We start from the raw sequence: 23,852 nt of genomic DNA, 5'->3' as shown, positions 1-23,852 counted from the left end.
ATAACATAATATTTTGAGTTTCTGTTGATTAAACCAATTGCCTTCATTGTATGAACTCAAATGTTTAATTTTAACAAACTCAAAAGGTAATAAGGCAACCAGGAAACTTACCTTTTTAAGTTAAACCAACAATTCTTTTTTACATTGTATATAATATTTATAGTACATTGTGTCTAACAATACAGGTTATTGTTAGAACATTAGAAATTAATAGGCTATATAGTATGTGTAACATGGACACTGAATAAAAGTTTTAAATTAGAACAAAAACCACAAGGGGGCAGTATTCTATTTTACTTTTTCAAATATTCACAGCGTGAATACAGAAAGGTTCCTCTCAATGTAATTTATTTGAAAGGATTGGTAGGTGCGCATCTGTTTCAGGTTTCATTTGATTGACTTTTTTTATTTGTGTGTGCATGTATTTAGAGAAATTCATTTAATATTTATTTATTTTAAATAATCCCTTGGTTTTACAGTGCTAAACTCTGTGCATTGGACTATAAGGCGGTTCGCTTAACTTTAACAAAAAGAATACCAGGACATTTATAATAAGATCACCATGATCTAATATTGTTATACGGTTTGCAAAACTGTCTGTCCTTACAGACTTCCTCTTCAAACTTTACCACAGTCATTCTGACATAGGCCTATCACAGGTAGTGTACCTGTTTTCTTCTTGCAACTCAAGTCTTCAAAGTCCAGGAGACACATCCTCACAAAGTTTACATGTCTTCAAAACCTTTTTGGGCCACAGTGTCCCAAAGTAGATTTACCTTCAATAACCATTTATTAAATCTCTCCCCCATTAAAGTCCCAAGAGCTGGCTGCATTAATCCTGATTACAGGCTGTCAAGCGGAGGAAACGGGGTCTATGTGTCAAGCGTGTCATCGAGAGATGTTTTATCCTCATCTGCATCTTTCTGTCTTGTCAGTTAAGGGCGGGAGAACCCAAAGAGTGAACATCAGGAGATGAGCTTTCACGCTTGCTAGTGCTGGGACCGCTTTAGAGACAGAGCAAAAGAGGGTTTTAGAGGGTCCGACACAGTCATGAGTCTTTGAGGTGCAGCGTGAACTGGACACATGGAGCGGATCAGCAGGAAAACCAGTGGCTCCATCAAACGGCCCTCCATCAAACGCTCAGCATCAGGGTCGCAGAAGGTAAGAGTGTCCACCAGTTTTAGGGCTGTTTCCTTTAATATGATTTCATGATCTAGGGGTGATTGAAAAGAGTAAAAGTATGCATTTCTTCATGAGTGAAGTAGGAGGGCATGTGACATGATACTGAACCAGGTATTCACAGCAGGGTTATTATCAGTAAATCCATAAAAACACATTTTCATTACTTGAAATAAAGTAAAAGTACTAAAATAACTCAAACTAAACACTAAAACTTACGAAGTATTTAGACATAAAATAAAAACGCAACACAATTACTAAAAAAGAAAATTAAAAATTAAAACAAGACATAAAAATCTAATAGTAAAACAACACTGATTCAAAGGTTTATATCTCAGTTGAAGGGTTTAGTCTTCGTCCAATCAGCTTGTAAGAATGGGGCAGAGTGGAGAAGACCAGTCCAATCAGCTTGGGATACAAATCTTTTACAATTCTTTCCTTATTCTTTCATATTGCTTTCATTTCTGACTTGTGATGTAGAATCAGTCTGCTTGTTATTATTTTTGTGCATATTTTTATGCTTTTTAACCTTGTTTTTTAATTAGTGAGGCTGGGTAAACATATTATAATATAATATAATATAAGTTAAAGTTTAAAAAGTTAAAAAGCACAAAATATATAATATAATTAGGGCTGTCAAACGATTAATCGCATACAAAATAAAAGTTTGAGTTTGCCTAATATATGTGGGTGTACTGTGTGTAATTATTATGTATATATAAATACAAACACATTCATGTATATATTTGAGAAATATTTACAAGTATATGTATTTATTTATATTTTGTACATAAATAACATATATATATATACATTAATTTGTGTGTATTTATATATACATAGTAATTACACACAGTAAACCCACATATATTAGGCAAAACTCAACGATTAATCGTTTGACAGCCCTAAATATAATATAATATAATATAATATAATATAATATAATATAATATAATATAATATAATATGCAAAGGGTTAATTTGAAATGGTCATTTGGAAATTAAAATAATAATTTCCCTCTTTAAAATTTGCAAATTTTCTCTAAAGTTGCACCTCTAACCACGGCTGTTCCTATGAAGCTAAAAAGCAAATTTAACTTGTTGCGAAACATGAAGTTAGAAATACATTATATAAAACAGATTTGCATCTTTTAAATCTCTTACTAATCCAAATCCTAATCTTAACGCAAGAGAAACCAAAAGGGCTGTTCTAAGCACAAGCAATGCAACTTTCTCCAGAAGCACCAGAATGGTTTGATGCTCCTCTGCTGCCTCTAATCCCCCATAATGCCCCCAGTATGAGCACCATGCCGCAGCTAGGCAAGATTAAGCACTTTAACTCTCTACTATGAAATGTCCAATTTTATGTGATTAAGACTGAAAATATAGCCTTCAGAAGGAATTGAATATATCTTGTGCCGAGTGGCACATTTTGGAGTCATGTAATACATGTAGGAGCTGTCAGCATTGTAAAAAGTAATCTACTCTATAAAATGTTGTTAACAGATTACAAGCAGTATTATTAAGTAAATGCAATAAATAGAATTTAGAATTAACCAAATGAATTCCTTAAATGTCAAACATTTAAAGCAAGTAAAATTTAAACAAAACTATCTGAATAACAGATAGACGTCAAAGATGAATTAAGAACTCTTTATTTTTAATTACCAACATTGAAGACACCTGATAAAAACAAGTAGAATCACCAAAGGAAAGAGAAACACATGAATTAACAGAGGTTTAGATGTTGATGTTAAAGTTTGGTCGCCATTATTGTGATCAGTGTTTCATTTAGTTGGGCACTTTGACTCTTTGCTTTTTATGTCAGTTTGTTGTTTTTGTAATGGTGTTTGCTAATTTTACACATTTTAAATGGTTGAATTTTAAGGAATTAATTTGATTAATTCAAACTCAGTTCTTATATGTTGAATTTAATTATTAATATTGCTTGTAATCTGTTGCCACAGTTTTACTGAGTAGATGGAGCGTATTACTTTTTGCAATGAAAGTAAAATCTAGAGTCAGAACGCATAAACCAAATTCCTGTGAATGTTTCCGAACCTCATAAATGTGTGATTAGTGAATAAATGTAAAATTGTCAGCACAGTAAAAAAAGAAAAGATGACAGTACATGCAATAGACTTGAAGTTTTGAAGGGTGTGTGTCCAGTCTAAGGTTATGGTTATTTAAACACTTCCTTTGACATTTGCATGCATCCTCCAAAATTCACAATCATTTCTCTTTTTAGTCTCTGCCCCTTCCCCCTCTCAGAAAGACAGAGAAAAACACTCTCACACAAACACCGTTGTCTAAAAAATGTGTCTTATGACTAAGAAATCTCAAGGCTAATCAGTGACATGTTGGTCTCATGTGATGATGGCTAACTGGATTTTCAAAACCCACAGAGACAATGAATCTTTTTAGAGGCAGAGTAAGAGGGGAAAAGAACTGTTTTAAAAAGGTTAAGCATTTTAAAGTTGCCTAGAAGCCCAAAGACCTATTGTCTCCAAACCTGGTATAACCTCTATATACAGTAATACCGCATATACAACCATCAGAACAACTTAAGGACACACACACAAAAAACAAAAACATACAGCGTTTCAGTTTAAGATCTTAAAATGACATAAAAAGTTCTTTACAAGTAAGATCTCACTTTTTTTATAAAGCACAACAAAACAATAGTAGTTAACCATTTTGCTGAATAATATCAATTCAAATGTTACAATACGTACAACAGTATAACAGTAAGACACAACATAATCACATAATTAAAGCTTAGACTAGCCCTATTTGCCTTCTCAAAGAGGTTTTTAGTTTTGCGTTTTTTCTCTCTCATTGAAATTTAAGAAATTTAGGGACATCCATGTTTTAATATCTGACAAACAAGAGGTTAAAGCACTCAAACAACAGTTTTTATTTTGCTGAAAAAGCACAGAGATTTGATTGTCATCAGCATAACAATGAAATGATAATCTGTGTTTATTATTAAAAATTTAACCCAGAGGGAACATATATAGACAAAACAAAAAAGGGCAAGGATAGAGCCTTGGGGAACCTCACAGGTCAAGACTGATTTGGAGGATGATCACCCATCCACACAGACTGAGAAAGTTCTAGTATCCAAATAGGATTTTAACCAATTTAGGGTACAACCTTTAATACCCACACAGTGTTCAAAGATATTTGTCTTTCCGTGTTGCTAGATGTTCAATGTTCACAAATATACAGTAGGCCTATAGAACGGGATCGATAGATAGATAGGTTTTTCACAAGGTTGTGAGTTGAACTGTGAGCACAAATCAAATCCCACACTGCTCATTAGTTCTAAGGAATGGGTCATCGGACCCTCTCATGTGATCCTCAGTGTCTAGTTTTGAAGAAACTCAAACAATCCAAGAAGTGTGTTTACAGGCTATGCTATATCTAAATTTTAGAAAGTATGTATTTAGAGTATTTACCTTGTCTTTGTGGGTTTTGCCTTTACAATGTGAAAATGCAGACTTGTACACAAACTGTGGGAAAGCTTTGCATAAACGTTTAATCTGATTTCCCCTTTTCAGCTCTCACAAATCACAGCGGCAATCCTATTTATGAACAAATGCCTTTTTAGTTAAGCAACAATGTGCGAGATGTCTGACTATGTGGAAAGACTCAATAGTGTTGATTGTTGCCAGGTTTGCTATAGGCCTTGTTAATTTGAGCAAGAAAATCAGATTTTTTCCTTCCAGGGAGCTTTTGTGCATTTTCCGAGGAAAACTCTGACAAAGCTGATGAGCGCTCAGCAGATTTGAGTTTTAATTGCTGTGGATAATGAGTTTAAACAAGCCGAAATAAGTGCGTCACACTGGCTGAACCACTGCGGTGGCAAAACCCCTTTGTCTTCAAGAGCTTTAATTACCAGTAGTCCACGTGCGTTTTGACGACAGTACCAAACTTCTGAAAGCGTGAGATGGTTGAGGAAAGAACCCATTGTAAAGCACTTTAAACCAATGATCTCAGCACATCTATTTGACCCATAAAGGGCTAAATGGACATCTTCATTTTGGATGTAATCTCCCCATATTTGCAATGGTTGACCAGGCAACCCTGCTGAATAATATATTGTAAATCAGCCCAGTGTCATTAAATAATCTCCTGGCATGGCCAATTTGGTCAGACTGGTCTGTTTTGAAGGCATTTTTAAGCTGGTCATGCTAGAAGACCAGCTAAACACCAGCTTGACCAGGTTGGGAACCCAGCCAAAACCACCTTAGCATGATATTCTTTTATCAACTACTGATTACTTCATAAAACCAAACCTTAAATCAACTGATGAAGCATCATCTACTGAGTAGAGTCCCTCACTCTGGTTTATAGTTAAAGACTTCTCTTGTTTTGTATAAAAGATTATTCCCTAAAAGATTAAAGTCAGTAGCGTCATCAATGCTTAGACGTGATTGTTAGTCTGTCAGAACCATTTTCGCCCCCACAATATGGTTGGTGAAAATAGAGATTAACAACAATTAGTGTTGGATGACCTTGCCCCCAACTGGAGTCCTGTCATGTCTTAACTAGGCCTCTTTTCAAAAGAATGCCTGCGCCCAATTCTCTCAATTATGCAAATTGGGCTTGAAATCAAAGTGGTCGGAGGAGGGTGACACTTTCAAATGAAAAGCTTTGGTGAGTTCCCATTACTGTCCATTTTAGACACAAACCTGACTCTCATCAACTTGTGAAGAGTGTTTGCGGTAGAAAAGCATTTTCTGAGCTTAAGGAGTGTGTTTCATGGGGGTTGTGAAGCTATCAAAGTAGATTTGTTGTGCTTTGCTCCAGCGAGGGATGAAAATACCCTGTGGGCAAGGAGAGAGGGGTCATGGGACTCCCAAAAGGATTACCTTGAACTGGAGTCATGGGACGTGCCCTGAACAAAGAGCCTGCTCACATGCTCATCATATGAACAGCCCCTCATAAAGTGATGAAGTTTCATGTCTTGTGGGATTCATTGGGCGCCAGAGCTCTGGGAGAGAGCACCCCTCGCCAGCAGAGCTCCAGGAGGGACACAGATGCAGAAAATTTCTCTTTGGCGCCTTCTTAACGTCGACTAGAGGCTCCACAGGTAGGACCCCTGCTAGCTAACGCTAGGTGACCAGAAGGAACCCATGGATTCATGGTCTACTGATGCTACTGTGAGGATGGGATAGGAAAGATCAGGGCTGGGTTTACGAGATCGTAGTACCGAAATATAAAACTTGCGAATAATTTACCAAACTTTTTTTGTGTTTCTTCCTGCAACAGCAATTCACAGTTTCCACAAAAAAAAAAAAAAAAAAAAAACATCTTTGTTAATCATGTATTATTTAAAAATTATATATATATTTGCTTTCACAAAATTGTTTGGCTTCCTGGCAACGCATCAAAAAGAAACTCACATTTTAATTAATTTAACTTAATTTATTGCTTTACTACTATAATTGTGCAATTGAAAGTCATGGTTTGGTGGGTTTCTAACATGTTCTGTTTTTCTTATCTTGGCTTCTCTCCTGTGACTGATTTTTCAGAGGAGATTTGCTTCAGAAGTTTTCGTCTTAATTAGGGCTGAACCAACAACAAAAGCCCAGACAGATATTGCTTTGAACCAAAGGTTATTTTCGTCCAGCGCCAGAGCATAATCACAAAGCTGGCACAGCAGAATCTGACATGGTCTTTTGCGAAAGCTAAAAATGTTGATGGGTTTCCTTGGCACTTTCTCAGAACAGAAAAAAAAGAGATAAATAACTCTGGTCTGGAACAGAGTTTGAACTCTAATTTGCTATGCACTAATAATTTCAAGCAAAGGCCACAGCCTAGATATGGTCATTGACTCTCTGGATGCACTTTCATTCAAATGATGTATCTATGCATCCTGACTACAAGCAACAGTTGATTTGCAGTGTTAGTAGATGGCTATGGGAACTGTAAAAGATTAGCATTATCTGTGTACTAGTATAGTCCTAAAAGCACGCTTATCTGTGGTAATGGTGAACAAATGCATTTCATAAGAAGTGCCCATAGTTATTCACTTTACGCATTTGCCATGTACATATGTTCTCTTCCATGTTTTCTGTATATCTACGGCTAGTGTGTACTGTACCACTCATACTTTAGTAAGGATTACCATTGCAAAGAGAATTTACTCTATTCACTCTAGGCAAACTCAAGGGACTAAAAGCAGTTCTTGCTGTAATTGATGTTACACATATATGAATATGGGGTCTGATGGTAAAAATAGATGGTGTGTAAAATGTTGTGAAACTTTAAAACCTATATACAAAGACTCTTCCACTTTATTACTGCCTTTTCTGCTTCCGAGGGTCAGAAAGGTGCTTTATTTCAATATTTTATTTTAATATTCTGTATTGTGAAACTTTACACCTTATTTACTGCTTTTTCTTTTCTGTTTCTTAGATCCAGAAAACTTGGATTGAGAAAACATTTCACAAAAGAGAATGTATCCATATATTTCCAGCCAAGGATCCGACCCGGTGAGCTTTTCTATTTTGAACACTTTCAAAAGAACACACAATAAACACTACACTACCATAACATTACATATAATGAAACCATTGTGCGAGACAAATTACCTCTATGACTCATTCTGTTTTGAGGCTTTGTAGACTCTTATGTAATAAGGGGTGATGTGTGACATCATAAGCCCTTTTACAGATCACTGTGTGGACATGAAGAGGCTGGTGTAGTCCAGTCCACCACACTTCCTGTAGGTGGAGGGATGCCAGGATGTGCACTGATGTGTGCACCAATTGAACACTAACCACGGTTTAGACACAGCCCTGATCTAAATGGTTGAAAGAATAAACCTTACCCTCCAACCAAATTATTTCAATAATGAAATGTCAGCTAATTGAGTTACGTAAGCCACATCCTGTTGCATGCATTAAAATAAACCTCCAACATTACTTCTGCTGTGATTTTCCTCAGGTGTGCCTGTGGTTATCTATTGACTCAGCACACTGCCATTCCTGCAGTCAACAAGCTACCAGAAGAAAACCATCTTGTGCAAGTGGACCCTCCTCAAGAAAAATGGTCAGCGGTCAGACATACCCAGATTGTCCCTACTGACGCTTATGGCACCATTGAATTTCAAGGAGGAGGATTTGTCAACAAAGCCATGGTACCTATTCTGAACATTACTGAGTGAATTGGGGGAACTAGTTGCACTACTTTTGCACCTGGTATTTCAAAGAAAAAACTTGAGTCTTATTCACTAACTACCAGTAAGTGCATGGTAATAAGCAAATTAACTCTCAATAAATTCCTCCTTGAGAGTGGAATTTTACATCAGACAAAGTCTAAATAATCAACCAAACCACTTTTTGTTGGTACATAATTGCAGGAAAAGATTTATAAACCTGCTAACTTTTGCCTTTAATTTTAAAATGCAATCTTTCCTACAGTATATTCGGGTGTCCCATGATACTAAACCGGACAGCTTGCTGCATCTTATGGTGAAAGAATGGCAGCTTGAGTTGCCCACGTTGCTTATATCAGTTCATGGTGGCCTTCAGAACTTTGACCTGCAGCCCAAACTTAAGCAAGTCTTTGGGAAAGGCCTGATCAAGGCTGCCGTGACTACCGGAGCATGGATCTTCACTGGTGGAGTCAGCACTGGTGGGTATTTATGGTCTACAACTGGGATGGGCAACTCTGATCCTGGAGGGCCACTATCCTGCAGAGTTTGTCTCTATCCCTATTTGAACACACCTACTTGTAATTGTTTAGTAATCCTGAAGATTTTGGTTAGATTTCTTACTTATGTTTGACCAGGGATGGGTAACTCCAGTCCTGGAGGTCCACTATCCTGCAGAGGTTAGCTCCATCCCCAACTAATCTAACCAAAATTTTCAGGATTACTAGAAAATTACAAGTAGGGGATAACAACAAATTCTGCAGGATAGTGGCCCTCCAGGATCAGAGTTGCCCAGTCCTCTTCTACAAGTATGATTCCAATCCACACAGTTGAAATCACTTGGATCCTACATTTGGATCCATCTCCAATTTGGTTTTCTGAGGGATATGTGATTTGTTTGATATCAGATGTGCTTAAGAGAGTTTCCTTAACCTGTTTTATGTTACTCTTACAATGTAGGAGTGATCCGGCATGTTGGAGATGCTTTAAAGGACCACTCTTCTAAATCCAGATGGAAGGTCTGTGCTATAGGCATCGCTCCATGGGGGATCCTGGAAAGCAAAGAGGATCTAATTGGAAAAGATGTAAGCACAAACTATCGGTATATAATACAAAGCATGATGGTGCTCATAAACTTATGAAAAAATAATATTCTGAGGCGTTACACTATGTCAACTAATGGTAGAAGCTTCATGCTTGTCTACTGACATCCGCAATGTTTTGTTCCTCTTCAGGTTAACAAACCATACCAGGCCATCTCCAACCCTCTGAGCAAACTTGCCGTTCTCAACAATAGCCACTCACACTTCATACTATCTGATAATGGCACATGTGGGAAATACGGGGCGGAGGTCAAACTACGCAGGCAGTTGGAGAAACACATTTCACTCCAGAAGATTAACACGCGTAAGTGCAGTAGCATCAACAAATCTTATCTGCTTTAGCTTAATGTACCTCTGATCTCCTAAGAGGGCACATTTGAAAGCTTGCTAAGGGTTTGAATGACACAAGATATATCCTGATTATTAGTAATGGGGGTGATGGGGTCAGGGACCAATGGACATATGCTCCATGCCATTACAGGTTTGATCAAAGCATTGGCGTCTGTGACCTGTGGGTTTCCCTTTGTCATCCTATGCCTGGAACTTGTGATAAGGCAGGGACAGCAAAGGGAGGCTCAGCTGTCACCACTCACATCTTCATCGGCTGATCTGGGATCAGACCCGGGAGCGGCAAATTAAAATGATTGTACTCCCCACTTCACTTTTAAATACCGCTCCTTTTGTTAATCACAAAAGGGCTTTTTGATTTTTAATGTGCATGCATTTGGAGTAATTGAAAACAAGATTTAAAACACAAAACACCCAAAAGGCTCAAACATTCAGGCTAATGTTTTGTAATAGTATTATATTGATATGTGCACAATCCCTGTACAAAGCAATTCAAAACATTTAGATAAGTGAATTGCTTTTTGTGTGTGTATGTGTGTTAGGATTGGGCCAGGGTGTACCGGTGGTGTGTTTGATTGTGGAAGGGGGTCCCAATGTCATCTCCATTGTCCTGGAAAGCCTGCGTGAGGAACCACCTGTGCCCGTAGTGGTTTGTGATGGCAGTGGTCGAGCCTCTGATATCATTTCCTTTGCCCACAAATACTCTGAAATTGAAGGGTAAGTATTAACTTTTATTAATTATATTAATTATTTACTTGATGCATAGATCAATCAAGATCAGACCCCTTTTGCTTCACACTGAAAGGGTCCCGGTTGCCCTGTAGGGTTTTATGTTCCAATAATGACCAGCTACCTGCACATTAACCCTTAAATTTCTAGTACAGACCCATCATTAATAGGAACACTGAGAATCGTTGCCCAATCTGTTCATTATCAAAACTGTATTTTCAGACTGGTAAATGAGGATGCAAAAGAGCAACTGCTGGTGACCATCCAGAAAACCTTTAACTACAACAAAATGCAGTCAGGGCAGATTCTGCTCATGGTCATTGAATGCATGAAGAAGAGGGAGTTGGTAAGTTATCTGAAGTGACGTAAAATCATGTAACAAATGTAGGCCAACATCTTTTAAGACAAACCCACGTTCATTTTCTTTCTTAATTAAGAAAAAAAAAAAAAAGTTTAAACCAGTCTAAGATGGTCTTAGTTGGTCTCTCAGTCAGGTCAGGTTTTCTGGTTTTAGATGGGTTATGAACACTTGTCAGCTTGGCCAACAAGTTTAAGGCCAGTTTGGCCAGGCTGAGAGACCAGCTGAATATTTTTTGACTATTTTGTACAAAATTTCATAAATAAACATTTCCATTCATTATTCATTTTGTCATGTGTCTTTATTCATGTGTCTCTCTCATGCATTCATCTACATCCGTTCCCTAGTAGTAGGTACATATCTCATCACATCCTTAGCATTTAGCAGATGCTCTTATCAGGAGCAATTAGTGCCTTCACTTTACATGAGACTGTTGTGATTAACAGATGGCAAGCATGCAATTTACAGCATTATCTGCTAGAAAAGACCCCATTAGTTAGAACAGACTTCACAATCACCAGCTACTTACCTATAGATTACATTCACCTACAGGGTGACCCAGTGCACTCTGGCAGCTTGGCTAATGGTAATATTTGTGCTGCTGCAGCTTTAACTGAGGGTAAGTGATGTATTAAGTATTTAATAATACTGCCTCAGGACAGGAGATAATCTGTAGCTCTATACATCTGGACTAGGATCAGTGTAGTGCCACCTGTTCTTGCTTACCAGCTACGCTCATTCACCCTGTTCCTGCATATGAGCAGATGGGGGGAGGGAGGGTGGATCCATTTCTCTCTAATCCACACTGTACATCTCCTCCATTTATTACAGTGATATCACATCATGTTGTCTGGCATTAGATAAGCTAATGGCCTTCCACAACAGTGTTTTACATAAAATGAGATGCTAATGTATTTTAAGAGCAAAAATGTCCACATACATACATAAATGCATATTACATATGCATATAAATACATTTATATAGGGACATAAATGTACATTCAACTTTCACGCACACCATTAAAAGTGAATACTGATAGCTTAGCTGATGCTAGTATGAAAACAAGCATGCTAATGTTTCTCTAAGCCATTTGTGTAAAAATGGGTTGCTTAAACCGAGATGTTTATCATGAAATTAACTTTTCATTCTTGTTAAGTGTTTAAGTTAAGGCATCACAACCCCATCCCCCCACTCATGCAGCCATGAGATACTAATCTAACTGCCCAGACTCCACCATAAGTCTCTCATTAGCAATGCATGCTAACACTCAGGAATGTCTTGGAATAGGGCCATTCATCCAATGCCAATGTGATTACATTTAACATTACCGTACATGTGACTGCAGCTCAGAGGTAATTGCATTTAATACCAGACGTCTTAAACAAGGAAAGCAGTATTACTTAATTTGAGAGGGAAATTAGCTATGTAGTTATTCAGGGTGTGAATAAGAGAGTTGCCTTTGCTAGTTTCCTGCTAATGCTAATAAAATTAAGCCAAACATTCATCCATGAAAACAGCTTTTCCATTCATTTTCACCACAGTGTGAATGAGCTCACATCCTTGCCCAAAATAAATGTATTTAAAAAGTGTCAAGTGTTAGTTTTGCTGCCCCATTTAACTTGTTATGTGTAGATAACAGTCTTTCGAATGGGTGCTGAGGGACAAGATGACATTGAAATGGCTATCCTCACTGCATTACTGAAAGGTATTGTGAGTATGCAGACTTTTTAAAATTTCACCACAGATTTGGTAATGGTTAAAAATGAACTCAAATGTGTTCATTGTAATTCAGGAACAAATGCATCAGCTCCAGATCAGCTGAGCTTGGCTCTGGCCTGGAATAGAGTTGACATAGCACGCAACCAAATCTTTGTGTATGGACACAACCTACCAGTGAGTGAAATATGTGCCATTCCAAAATATACCAATGAATATATTTATCAATATGTATTTCCCAGAGACTTTTCTTAAGTTGTAAAATGTGTTTTCATAGCCTGCGAGTGCCCTTGCTAGCATCTCCACCAGCGCAGCACCATCTCAAGAAAGGCAGAAAGGAGCAACTCAACGTAACAAAGGAAAGGTCAGAGGAAAAAAGGGAAAAGGCAAAGCCAAACCAGAACCACCAGAGGAAACTGACCCCAGAAAGTTAGAACTACTCAACTGGGTAAGACAGTGTGGACCTTCCGCACCATCATTTTGTAAATATAATACAATATAATGTAATATAACATAATGTATGAAGTCTTGCTGGTTTTCTTCATGAAACATTGAGTAAACAAAACTTACTTTGTCAGACTGATTTAATCCAGAATTCTTGAGTATTTGTTACCATTTCATTAAAAGAACCTGATCATAAGAGTCATTTGATTGTGAATCACACCAGTTGTGCTGTAGGTTATTGATTCACTAAATAGAAGTGGCTCATTAGTTCATTAATTGAATACACCATTCATGCAGCTTGCTTAACAAACAGAAAGAAATTGTCTTGCTATTATTTTGTTGTACACTATCTGTAGTAAACACTGGTCCATGTTAAGTGAGACGTTTGGAAAAGGGTTTATAGTCCACCATTTCCAAAATTCACAACTAGATAATCTTAAATATATGACGTACTTGGCTTTTAAGTTTACTGCTTCAGTAATGCTTAGCTTTTCAGTAGCTCCTCACTCTCTAGATTTTCCCCACTGCAAATTCTTTCTCACTGTCGCCCTCTTCAGGTGAATTCCCTCGAGCAGGCCATGATGGACGCTTTGGTTCTGGACAGAGTGGATTTTGTCAAGCTCCTGATAGAAAATGGTGTAAACATTCACCATTTTCTAACCATCCCTCGATTAGAAGAGTTATACAACACTGTAAGCACCGTAACCATTATCATTTTGGAGCTTATCACAAGGAAAGCACAATAGAGGATAAGAGCAATTCATTAATCCACTGGGAAAAAAAAAAAATACAGGCCCTTCTGTCATATTTTTTAATATTTCTCATAATATTATTACTCAATCATACGCAATCTCTTGGCTTGTGTTTGTTTTGTTTTTTTCAGAAACTTGGTCCTGCCAACACTCTACATATTGTAGTAAGAGATGTTAAAAAGGTAAAGCTCTCTGACTTTACTTTTGTATTCTGGTTGATTAACTCCGCTGCTTATGTTTTCTGAAGAAGATTTTGTGAATTATGTATTTCATAAAACTTAACATGATGAACATCTCAAGAGAAATAACATTTGTTCTTTTGATTTTAAAGGGGAATCTCCCACCAGATTACCAAATCACATTGATTGACATTGGACTGGTGGTGGAGTACCTGATGGGCGGAGCCTATCGCTGTAACTACACAAGGAAAAACTTCAGAGCTCTTTACAACAATCTTTATGGACTGAAGAGGGTGAGGTGTAGAGATTAATCAATTAGTAAATGTTTTAAGCATGTACAAATAGTCTAAATAATTTAATATCCCTTTATTTGTAGCCTAAAGCCTTGAAGCTGCTTGGAATGGAGGTACACTTCAAATATTTACCTTCTTTTAATGATATTCTTTGACAGATCACACAGTATCTCTATTAATGCAAATATCCTGCTCAACTCATTAGGATGATGAACCCAGGACAAAGGGCAAGAAGAAGCAAAAGAAGAAAAAAGAAGAGGAAGAGGACATTGACGTGGATGACCCAGAGGTCTGTCGCTTCCACTACCCATTTCACGAGCTGATGGTCTGGGCAGTGCTGATGAAACGGCAGAAGATGGCTCTGTTTCTGTGGCAGAGGGGTGAGGAGGCTATGGCTAAAGCTCTGGTGGCCTGTAAGCTCCTCAAAGCCATGGCTCACGAGTCGTCTCAAAGTGAGATGGTGGACGACATATCGCAAGACCTCGATAACAACTCCAAGTGAGTTAGGTCCCTTTCAAGTAAGGTTCACTACTATGTTTACAATAGGCATGCAAGTACAACTGCTAGATGCTATGCTAAGTTAAATGCTAAGTGTACTTTTTCCTATATTGTTTTACCAAGTCGATCGAAACAATTGTAATTCTTACTTAAATACTGCAATAAAAAATGTATTTCTACACTGTAAAATTACTCCTCTGGCAATTTCAGGGAGTTTGGAACCTTGGCCTATGAGTTGCTGGATCAGTCCTACAAACATGATGAACAGCTAGCCATGAAACTGTTGACTTATGAGTTAAAGAACTGGAGTAACTCCACCTGTCTGAAATTGGCAGTGGCTGCCAAGCACAGAGATTTCATAGCCCACACCTGCAGTCAGATGCTCCTCACTGACATGTGGATGGGCAGCTTAAGGATGGGTAAAAACCCAGGACTGAAGGTGAGGCATTTTCTTTGAGACATTTCAAGATGTGTTATGTGTTATGAAATGAGTTCTTCATTCTTCATAATATAATATAATTATTACACGGCTCTGATTCTGGACTTGATTCTGTATGTTCTTCCCCGATAACAACCGCTAAAAACAGACAACACTGGCTCATCTGGGAAACTGAAGTCTGCAGTGCTATACGCTTGCTAGGAATGGTATTTCCTCATGGAAGTTTTGCGTTTGGCGAGATAATAAAATATTAAAACTCAGTCAAATTAATATTTTGTGTACAGTTATTTAATTATGTCATCCGGTATCGCGGACTCGCTCTTTTATGTTTCATACAAACACAGCTGCTGCCATTTTGCGACTATTTTGTATACTGTAATGGATTATTTGATAACAAACAGATACAATGTTAAATCGGTTTATTCTCAGATCAATATCTCTTATAGATAATTACCCATAATTATTTATGTGGCGAAATGCTGTGTAATATGTAAAAAAGAGGATTAGGGCCAAGCAATAATAAAAAATTAAAACCATATCAAGATTAAAGTTGTTAAATTTCAAGAAAAAACTCATTAAATTTCGCGAAAAAGTCGAGATAAAATGTTGAGAATAAACTCATTAAATTACGAGAAAAATGTCGTTAAATTTCGCGAAAAAGTCGAGATAAAATGTTGAGAATAAACTTGTTAAATTACAGGAAAAAAGTTTATTTAAATTACGAGAACAAATTTGTTAAATTATGATTAAAAACTCGTTAAATTTCGAGAAAAAAGTCTAAATGTTGAGAATAAAGTCATAATTTAATGAGTTTATTCTCAACATTTTATCTCGACTTTTTTCTCGAAATTTAATGAGTTTTTTTTTTCGTAATTTAACGAGTTTATTCTCAACATTTTACCTCGACTTTTTTCTCAAAATTTAACAGCATTTTTCTCATAATTTAACGAATTTGTTCTCGTAATTTAAGGACTTTTTTCTCGTAATTTAATGACTTTATTCTCAACATTTTATCTCGACTTTTTTCTCGAAATTTAACGCCATTTTTCTCATAATTTAATGAATTTGTTCTCGTAATTTAAGGACTTTTTTCTCGTAATTTAATGACTTTATTCTCAACATTGTATCTCGACTTTTTTCTTGAAATTTAACAAATTTAATTTCAAAATGGTTTTATTTTTTTATTATTGCTTGGCCCTAATCCTCTTCCATAAATATGTGTTATGCCTGTACCGTATCTCTTAAATGTCCATCTAGTTTGAACTTGTTGCTTGCTAGCAACTGCTCTCTCCGCAGATGCTTTGCGTTTAAAGAGACAATAAAATATTTAGACTCAGATCAATATTTCATGTCAAATGATTTACTTATGTGGCAAGTAGCCGTGTAATAAGCAGGATAATGTACATCCAGCTGGTTTTTATCGCAGAATAATCAACTTCAGGCTGATGCAAGACCTCTCCATTTTGCATCAGGGTCCTGATCACCCGGTCAGGGTTTATTCTGCAAAAACAACCGGCTGGTTGTACATTATCCCTTACATATAATATAATATACATTTATAATTGGTAGTAAGTTATTTCTTGATTTTGATATGCCTTTTGCTTCTGTCTCTGAAAACTCTTCCAGGTGATACTCAACCTCGTTTTCCCACCTTTTATCCTGCTGTTGGATTTCCGTCTGGGTGATGACATGTCTCATCAAGTAACTCCAGATAAAGAAGACAGGAAGACCAAGGATGATGATAAGTCTGGCCGGGTAAACTGCACCATTCCTTCTAGTTATATAAAGTGTGCTGATATTTTACAGTCTATCAGAAAGTCTAAAGTCAGAAAATAATTATGGTTAGTCTTGTGGGGGAAAAAACAGGGAACTCTAGCATCAAACGGCTTCTTAATTTTATGTTTGGTCTAGTTAAAACAAATCCAGGATGATTTTAAGGGCTTTAGATTTTAATGAAGCTGCTGTTTCTATGAATTCTACATGTTTTAAAAACACCTCATGTATATCTAGGATGCCAATGCAGATGCAGCCTCTAAGAAAGGAGACGAGGAGGAAGGCGATAAGAAAATGAGGCAGATTCCAATCGGGACAAAAATCTATGAGTTCTACAATGCCCCTTTCACCAAATTTTGGTTCAATACTGTGAGTAGAATATTCATCCATCCATTTTCCAAATTGCTTGTTCTATGTAGGGTTGCAAGGAAGCCTATCCCAGCATCTTTTATAATATATTATTTTATTTTGTAAAATAATGTTTATATTTAATGCAATAAAATAATATACATTTTGTATATTTTTGATATATTATTATCGATTTTGTTTTTTTCCCTGAAATGCAAAATTGGCTTGCATTGGGCAGATTGCCTACCTTGGCTATCTCATGCTGTACAATTACGTAGTACTGGTGAAGATGGAGCGTTGGCCATGTTTACAAGAGTGGATCGTCATTTCATACATCATCACTTTGGGGCTAGAGAAAGTCAGACAGGTAAAGACAGCCACAGCTCTAGAAATCAATGCAAAAACAGCTAAATCAACTCAAACCCAATAGTAAAGAATCAGTTTGTAGCCTATTTCTGGTACTCTCTCTTCCAGATCTTGATGTCTGAACCAGGCAAGCTCAAGCAAAAGATAAACGTGTGGTTGGAGGAGTACTGGAACATCACAGATCTGGTGGCCATCTCCACTTTCTTGCTCGGGCTACTACTAAGGCTTCAAAATGAACCCTACATGGGCTATGGTCGTGTGATCTACTGCGTGGGCATTATCTTTTGGTATATCCGTGTACTGGACATATTTGGAGTCAACAAGTACCTAGGACCCTATGTCATGATGATAGGGAAAATGGTAATGCAATTTATTGTACTAAAGTTATTATACTTTCAGACCTTGTACACTTGATTCTCAACTATATGACTTTTTAACTTGAATAAGTGGCCGCCTGTCTTGCAGATGATTGACATGCTGTATTTTGTGGTGATCATGTTGGTGGTCCTGATGAGTTTCGGTGTGGCACGACAGGCCATCCTCCACCCAGATGAGGAGCCCACGTGGCGCTTGGCTCGCAACATCTTCTACATGCCTTATTGGATGATTTATGGAGAGGTGTTTGCAGATTCGATAGACCGTAAGACTAGAATTTATAGTAAGATTTTGTTTCCTGCCTCCAGGGTAGATAGGTGTCCTTTAACAGTCTGATCCACCTTTATAATACCTCATTAATATCTCCATTACCTCTGTGATTCTTTTGTTTGTTGCGGTTTCCCCTATAACTTAATGCTTAGTAGCTTTTTTGTTGAGTTAGAAATGTTTAGAGTATTCAGTCTTGTAAAAAGTATTTCAGGCTGTACTCTGCCATACACATTGCAGCAGTTTCTAGTTAATTATCCTGCCTGTCTCTTAATTGATATTGGGTTTGATTAATTCTTGTTGTACACTTTGTTGATTCTGGTTTCCAATTGCACTAACTGACTTGTTCATCTCTATTTTGCCCTTCTGGAATGTGGTGAAGTTTACGCAATGGAAATAAATCGTAAGCACAATGATGAACATTTGACACAATGATAAACACTGTTTTCATGAAAAATAACCCTACTAATGGTATAATGGCATTGAAATTGTTGTGAATGCAGAACAAATTCATCGCTGGTACTTTAATGTAACAAGAAAGCTTTTTCTAAACAGCCCCCTGTGGAGACAATTTATATGATGAGGATGGGAAAAAGCTTCCACCCTGCATCCCTGGAGCATGGCTGACTCCAGCCATCATGGCCTGTTATTTGTTAGTGGCCAACATCCTGCTTGTGAACTTGCTCATTGCTGTCTTCAAGTAAGAATGCTACCATTATAATGTTTTGATGACTTATTTGCATGTAAAAACAAACAGCGTTGGATCGGTTGCAACATAATAAGTTGTGGCTATTGGTCTTTACCAAAATGTCTTCATTGGTGTATCTCTAGTAACAGTTCAATGGTGTTGATTTGCTAGTTGTTATGTGTTTCCTCCCAATAAAGCAACACGTTCTTTGAGGTTAAGTCCATCTCCAACCAAGTGTGGAAGTTCCAGAGATATCAGCTCATCATGACCTTCCATGACAGGCCTGTGCTACCTCCACCACTCATTATCTTTAGCCACCTCTACATCATATTCCGCAAACTCTGCTGCCGCTGTAACAAGAAAAAGGAGGGAGAACTGGATGAGAAGGATAAAGGATTAAGTGAGTTTCATAAAATAATTAGACCAAATTATCAAGATGCATGTGGTCAAGCAAGTAATAAATTCGAACTGAACATGAGATAAATATTTGTTTGTATTCTATGTTTTCCTCATAAAGAGCTTATTCTCACCCCGGAGGAGCTGAAGATGCTGTATGAGTTTGAGGAGCAATGTGTGGAGGAATATTTCAGGGAGAGAGAAGACGAGCAACTGTCTTCAAATGATGAGCGTATCAGGGTTACAAATGAAAGGTAAATTAAATGCCTAGTTCTGTCATGAAACTCTAGATCAGTGTTTCCCAAACTTTTTTTCTGGGGACCCACATTTTAAATTCGATAAATTCTTGTGACCCAATAAACATTAGGCCCATATAGTTCATATATCACAAAGAGAATTTATGTATTAACAAAATATGTATGACCATTTTTAAGGTCAGTTAAGCTTCCACTTAACTATTTAAAAGAGATACAGATATTTGACAAAGCATAATTATTTTTTATTTACCTGTTGTTGACAAAAAGTAAAATGCAGAGGTGAAATGAGAAAGGAAGAGTTGACAGGGCATCTCATTGTTTTCATATTCTCATCATTACAGTGTCAAGCTGGCCTCCCTCGGGGACGGTATTTTGGCTGTTGGCAGTGTTAGCCTGGTCTTTAGCTGTTTTTTTCTTCTTAATTAGCTAAGCATCCATTTTTATGGCTGGTTGCCGAGTGCAGAGCGCAGCTAAAGAACAAAAAAATAAATAAATAAATAAACGGAAGAAAACGATGATCTCCCTTGTGCGGTTAATTCTTGAACTACACATATAGCGGGCGAGAGCCGTGAGGGAACGGTGCGAGTGTTAATGAGCTTCACCTGGGAAGTGCACCGGCCTTGAGTCCCTCACGGAGGAGCTCCGGGAGCATAAAAGGAGGAGCGACTACAGTGAAGGATGAGAGAGGGCCAGGCCTGGACTTAACGTTATGTTTTATTATGTTTGTGTGGCCGGCAGATGTCCGCGAGGGTCTGCCGGAATTACTTTCGTTTTGTTCTTTGTTTATTTTGGTATTAAAGTTATGTTGAACGTTCGCCGGTTCCCGCCTCCTTCTTCCCGTATCTACGAACTGTGTTACAAGCACACTGAAAAATAGTGCTCGACTTGGCGACCCATACAAAATCTCCCGCGACCCACTTGTGGGTCGGGACCCCGCCTTTGGGAATGACTGCTCTAGATGGTGCAGACTGATGGGTCCTTAATGTATGCTGATGATATTTAACACGTTAACTACTTGGCATAAGCTGACTGGTTCATGTTGCATCTGCAGCCAATAAGCTTGCTGCTCAACATTTAAATGGCTGGTTATCACTCACTTTAGAAGTTTAAGTGCACTTTCAAAGTTTATCTAAAACCCTCCACCTTCCCCAGCTCCACCTGTATAGATCTGCTATGGGTAACTGAGATATGCAATTTGTGCAGCAGCAGTATGTCTTACATACTCACAGCAGTGTATCGGCATATGTACTGGCAGTAGTAAGTTCCTGTACTTGTTCTGCAGCAGCAGCAAAAATCAACAGCAGCGTAGCAGATCTATTCCACCAAGACAAAATACATTAACATTGTCATATCCATTACCATGCTAAAATCTTCCAAGTGTTGTCATGATAAAAATACACTAATATGGGTAAACCTCTTAAATCCCAGTTTGCAAACTTTGTATTTATGTAATCATCCCATATACATTATCTTCCTTTTCCTGCTCAGGGTAGAGAACATGTCCATGCGCCTTGAAGAGGTGAATGAGAGGGAGAACACAATGAAGGCCTCCCTTCAGACAGTGGACCTTCGTTTGGCCCAGCTAGAAGACATTAATGGCAGAATGGTGAATGCCTTAGAAAGACTGGTGGGAATCGACCACTCTGAATTGACCCGCACACGCTCATCTGCCTCCTCTATTTGTGACCCATCTTCTCTCCAGCGTCACAGTAGCATCAATAGTGCTGATGGGTACAGCCTCTACCGCTATTACCTGGGTGTTGATGAGCGTCCACCCGAGGAAAAAGAGGCAGATCTGAGTAAAACAATAAGCACTACAAACCTCAACACAAAGGAATATGGCCAGAATCTAGAGGTAGATGTTCCAGGGGTAAAAAGACGCCTTGGCTCATGTGTGGACATCCGAATCTTCCCTTGTGAGAAGGGTGTTGAGGCTGATGGGACAAAGCCAGAATCACCAAAATCTTCAGTTCCTGACAACCAGACTACTTCGGATGGTGCCACACAGAAAGAAGCCTTCATGACTGAGAGAGTGAAACTGCAGGCAACTACCTCCTACCCTCTAGAAAAGGTGAAAGCTTTCAAATATTATCCCACAGAAATACAAAGCACATCCCCGTCCAGTGTACGAAGATATAGGAGCACAATATCATTTGATCAAGCAAGTGGAAAGGAAGCAAATCAAGAAGGGGAAGGAATGGATGGGTCTCCAGCTACAAGACGTTGGAGTGCTAGTTATGAGTATAAGGTACATCCTAGTCTTTTTGGTCAGATGCCAAAGGTATCAATGGTAAGACCATTAGTAGACCAGATTGACAAGTTTAGCAACAGTTTCAAGGTAGAGCAACATTCTGACCAGCCTGAGCAACAGAGGCTGAGAGTTTCTTCTAGACACAGTAAAGAGGAGATGGGAATGCAAGATGGAGAGAAGACACTAGACAGTTCAGAGGGATCAATGACTCACGAAAGTGTTCAGCTGACAATAGACGATGGGATGACAAAGGGTGGCGAGCTTCACTCAGCAGGGGCAACTGGTAAAGAGGCATTACTAGATGTAGATCAGGTAAACCGGGAAGAAAGGGGTGATGTAGACCAGCACCTGGAAGATACTCAGCAGGAGATGGGAAAGGATCCAGATGATTCTGAAGGAAGTCTGGGAAAGGAAAAAGGTTCAGAGAAACAAGATGGAGAGCAAATAAAGGAAATAACTACAGGTGCAGGTTACTGTGATTCTGAAGTGCAAGCTGATGGTAGCCAACTGCTTCTGCCAGAAGACACAATGTTCCTCCCTGGAAGATCAAAGAGCTGGTCCACAAAACCTTGCACGTCCTTAGGAAACAGTTTGAAAAGAGCCCATGGATCGAGCAGTGAAAGAGACCTTGCTGGAGCCTATGGAGACACTTCTGATGATCCAGAGAAATCAGCACAGAAGACAACAGATGATGTACCTTCAGACGAGTCATAGCCATACGAAAAGGGAACACTCTAGAACAGGCCTGAGCAAACTCCGTCCTGGAGGGCCACTGCCCTACAGAGACTGAATCAAAAAATGGCACCCTAAATCCTCATGGTCTTCCTCTGAGTCCGCACTTTCATGATGTAATGCCGATTTGACTGCCGGGTAAAGTCCTCTATGTAGCTCGCAGACTTGTGGGCTCAGCTTAAGTGCACATCGAGGGCGCATAGCGGCCACAAAGGGGGCGAGCACCCTTCTGAAACCTAAAATGATGAATGGGACACCCTACGGCCTTATGGACTTAACGGGCATGCAGCAGCCATTATAAGTCCACAAGACCGAAAGTGCATAGAAGTATGTCATTTGGGATTCAGCCAGAGTTTAGCTCCAACCCTAATCAAACACACTTGAACCAGCTAATCAATTCCTTCAGGATTACTAAAATGCTACAGGCAGGTGAGTTTAATCAGGGTTGGAACTAAACTCTGCAGGGCAGTACCGAGTTTGTCCATGCCTGCTCTAGAAGGAGTCCAATAAGAAGATACATTCCTCAGATAAGAATGATACACACATTAAATTCCTTATGCACCTGTAACACTAGATACTTACATTAGCAGTATGTACTCAGGTGTCATGATCAAGTTAACGGAGTAGTAGATCTTTGAAACCATATCATCAACTGTTCATTAATTGTGTGCTTGCAATTTCCATCATTATATATATATATATTTAAGGTATAAAATACATTAGGTAACCTTGCTCACTGCTCTGGTCCTCATTATGCCATTTATGTGTTATGGTTTAGGTGTTTTTGGATTGGTATACAGTATTAGTAACAGTATTATACAGTATAATGACAATTTGTGGGCAAAAAAGTAAGGCTATGCAAACTGAACAAGTCAAAAGACAAAATGAGTCTACCTCAATGCAAAATGTTTGAAGTTAGCAGGTTGTATAGGAGCAGTAATCTGTTTATTGTTGCGATAAGACTGTCTAATAGCACCATCTACTGTTCTGGATGATGAATTGCTGACAAAAAGAAGACTAAACTATGTGAAAAAAATAAGATGAGAAGTATGAAGATATGTTTATACAGTATTTACTTTGGTTATATGTAGTATAAAAATCTACAATTAATAAAAACACACTTCAAATTCTTGTTCACATTTTCTTTGTTAAGGTTTTAACATGTTTAAACGAGCATATTAGCTTTTCAGGTAAC

General features: G+C 38.1%; 1 protein-coding gene across 3 annotated transcripts; it reads left to right on the top strand.

Moving 5' to 3' along the window:
- The first annotated feature begins 937 nt into the window (after window positions 1-937).
- Window positions 938-22,664, top strand: LOC137014516 (transient receptor potential cation channel subfamily M member 1-like). Of its 3 annotated transcripts, none has more exons than XM_067378879.1 (27): window positions 938-1,161; window positions 7,606-7,682; window positions 8,137-8,329; window positions 8,613-8,826; window positions 9,305-9,429; window positions 9,580-9,751; window positions 10,338-10,512; window positions 10,747-10,870; window positions 12,516-12,588; window positions 12,676-12,776; window positions 12,877-13,047; window positions 13,601-13,735; window positions 13,927-13,977; window positions 14,127-14,267; window positions 14,351-14,380; window positions 14,473-14,765; window positions 14,976-15,204; window positions 16,831-16,959; window positions 17,215-17,346; window positions 17,564-17,692; window positions 17,800-18,051; window positions 18,157-18,331; window positions 18,716-18,736; window positions 18,889-19,033; window positions 19,219-19,421; window positions 19,539-19,671; window positions 21,163-22,664. In XM_067378879.1, the coding sequence occupies exons 1-27, from the start codon at window positions 1,084-1,086 to the stop codon at window positions 22,637-22,639; spliced, it is 5,178 nt and encodes a 1,725-aa protein (XP_067234980.1). In that variant the 5' UTR covers window positions 938-1,083; the 3' UTR covers window positions 22,640-22,664. The 3 variants fall into 3 exon arrangements, with proteins under 3 accessions (XP_067234980.1, XP_067234981.1, XP_067234982.1); XM_067378880.1 differs by having other exon boundaries at window positions 18,157-18,349; XM_067378881.1 differs by having other exon boundaries at window positions 16,831-16,981; window positions 17,228-17,346; window positions 18,157-18,349.
- The last annotated feature ends 1,188 nt before the right edge of the window (window positions 22,665-23,852 follow it).

The sequence above is a fragment of the Chanodichthys erythropterus genome, chromosome 24 (genome assembly GCF_024489055.1).
Source record: "Chanodichthys erythropterus isolate Z2021 chromosome 24, ASM2448905v1, whole genome shotgun sequence".
Lineage (NCBI taxonomy): Eukaryota > Metazoa > Chordata > Actinopteri > Cypriniformes > Xenocyprididae > Chanodichthys > Chanodichthys erythropterus.
The sequence above is the reverse complement of the archived record's forward strand: the minus strand, read 5'-3'. Positions and strand labels throughout refer to the sequence as shown.

Coding starts and splice junctions, on each gene's coding strand:
- LOC137014516 (XM_067378881.1), top strand. CDS start 1,084: ATGGAGCGGATCAGCAGGAAAACCAGTGGCTCCATCAAACGGCCCTCC. Junction 10,513..10,746: donor AAATACTCTGAAATTGAAGG/GTAAGTATTAAC, acceptor CTGTATTTTCAG/ACTGGTAAATGAGGATGCAA. Junction 16,982..17,227: donor AAACTGCACCATTCCTTCTA/GTTATATAAAGT, acceptor ATGCCAATGCAG/ATGCAGCCTCTAAGAAAGGA.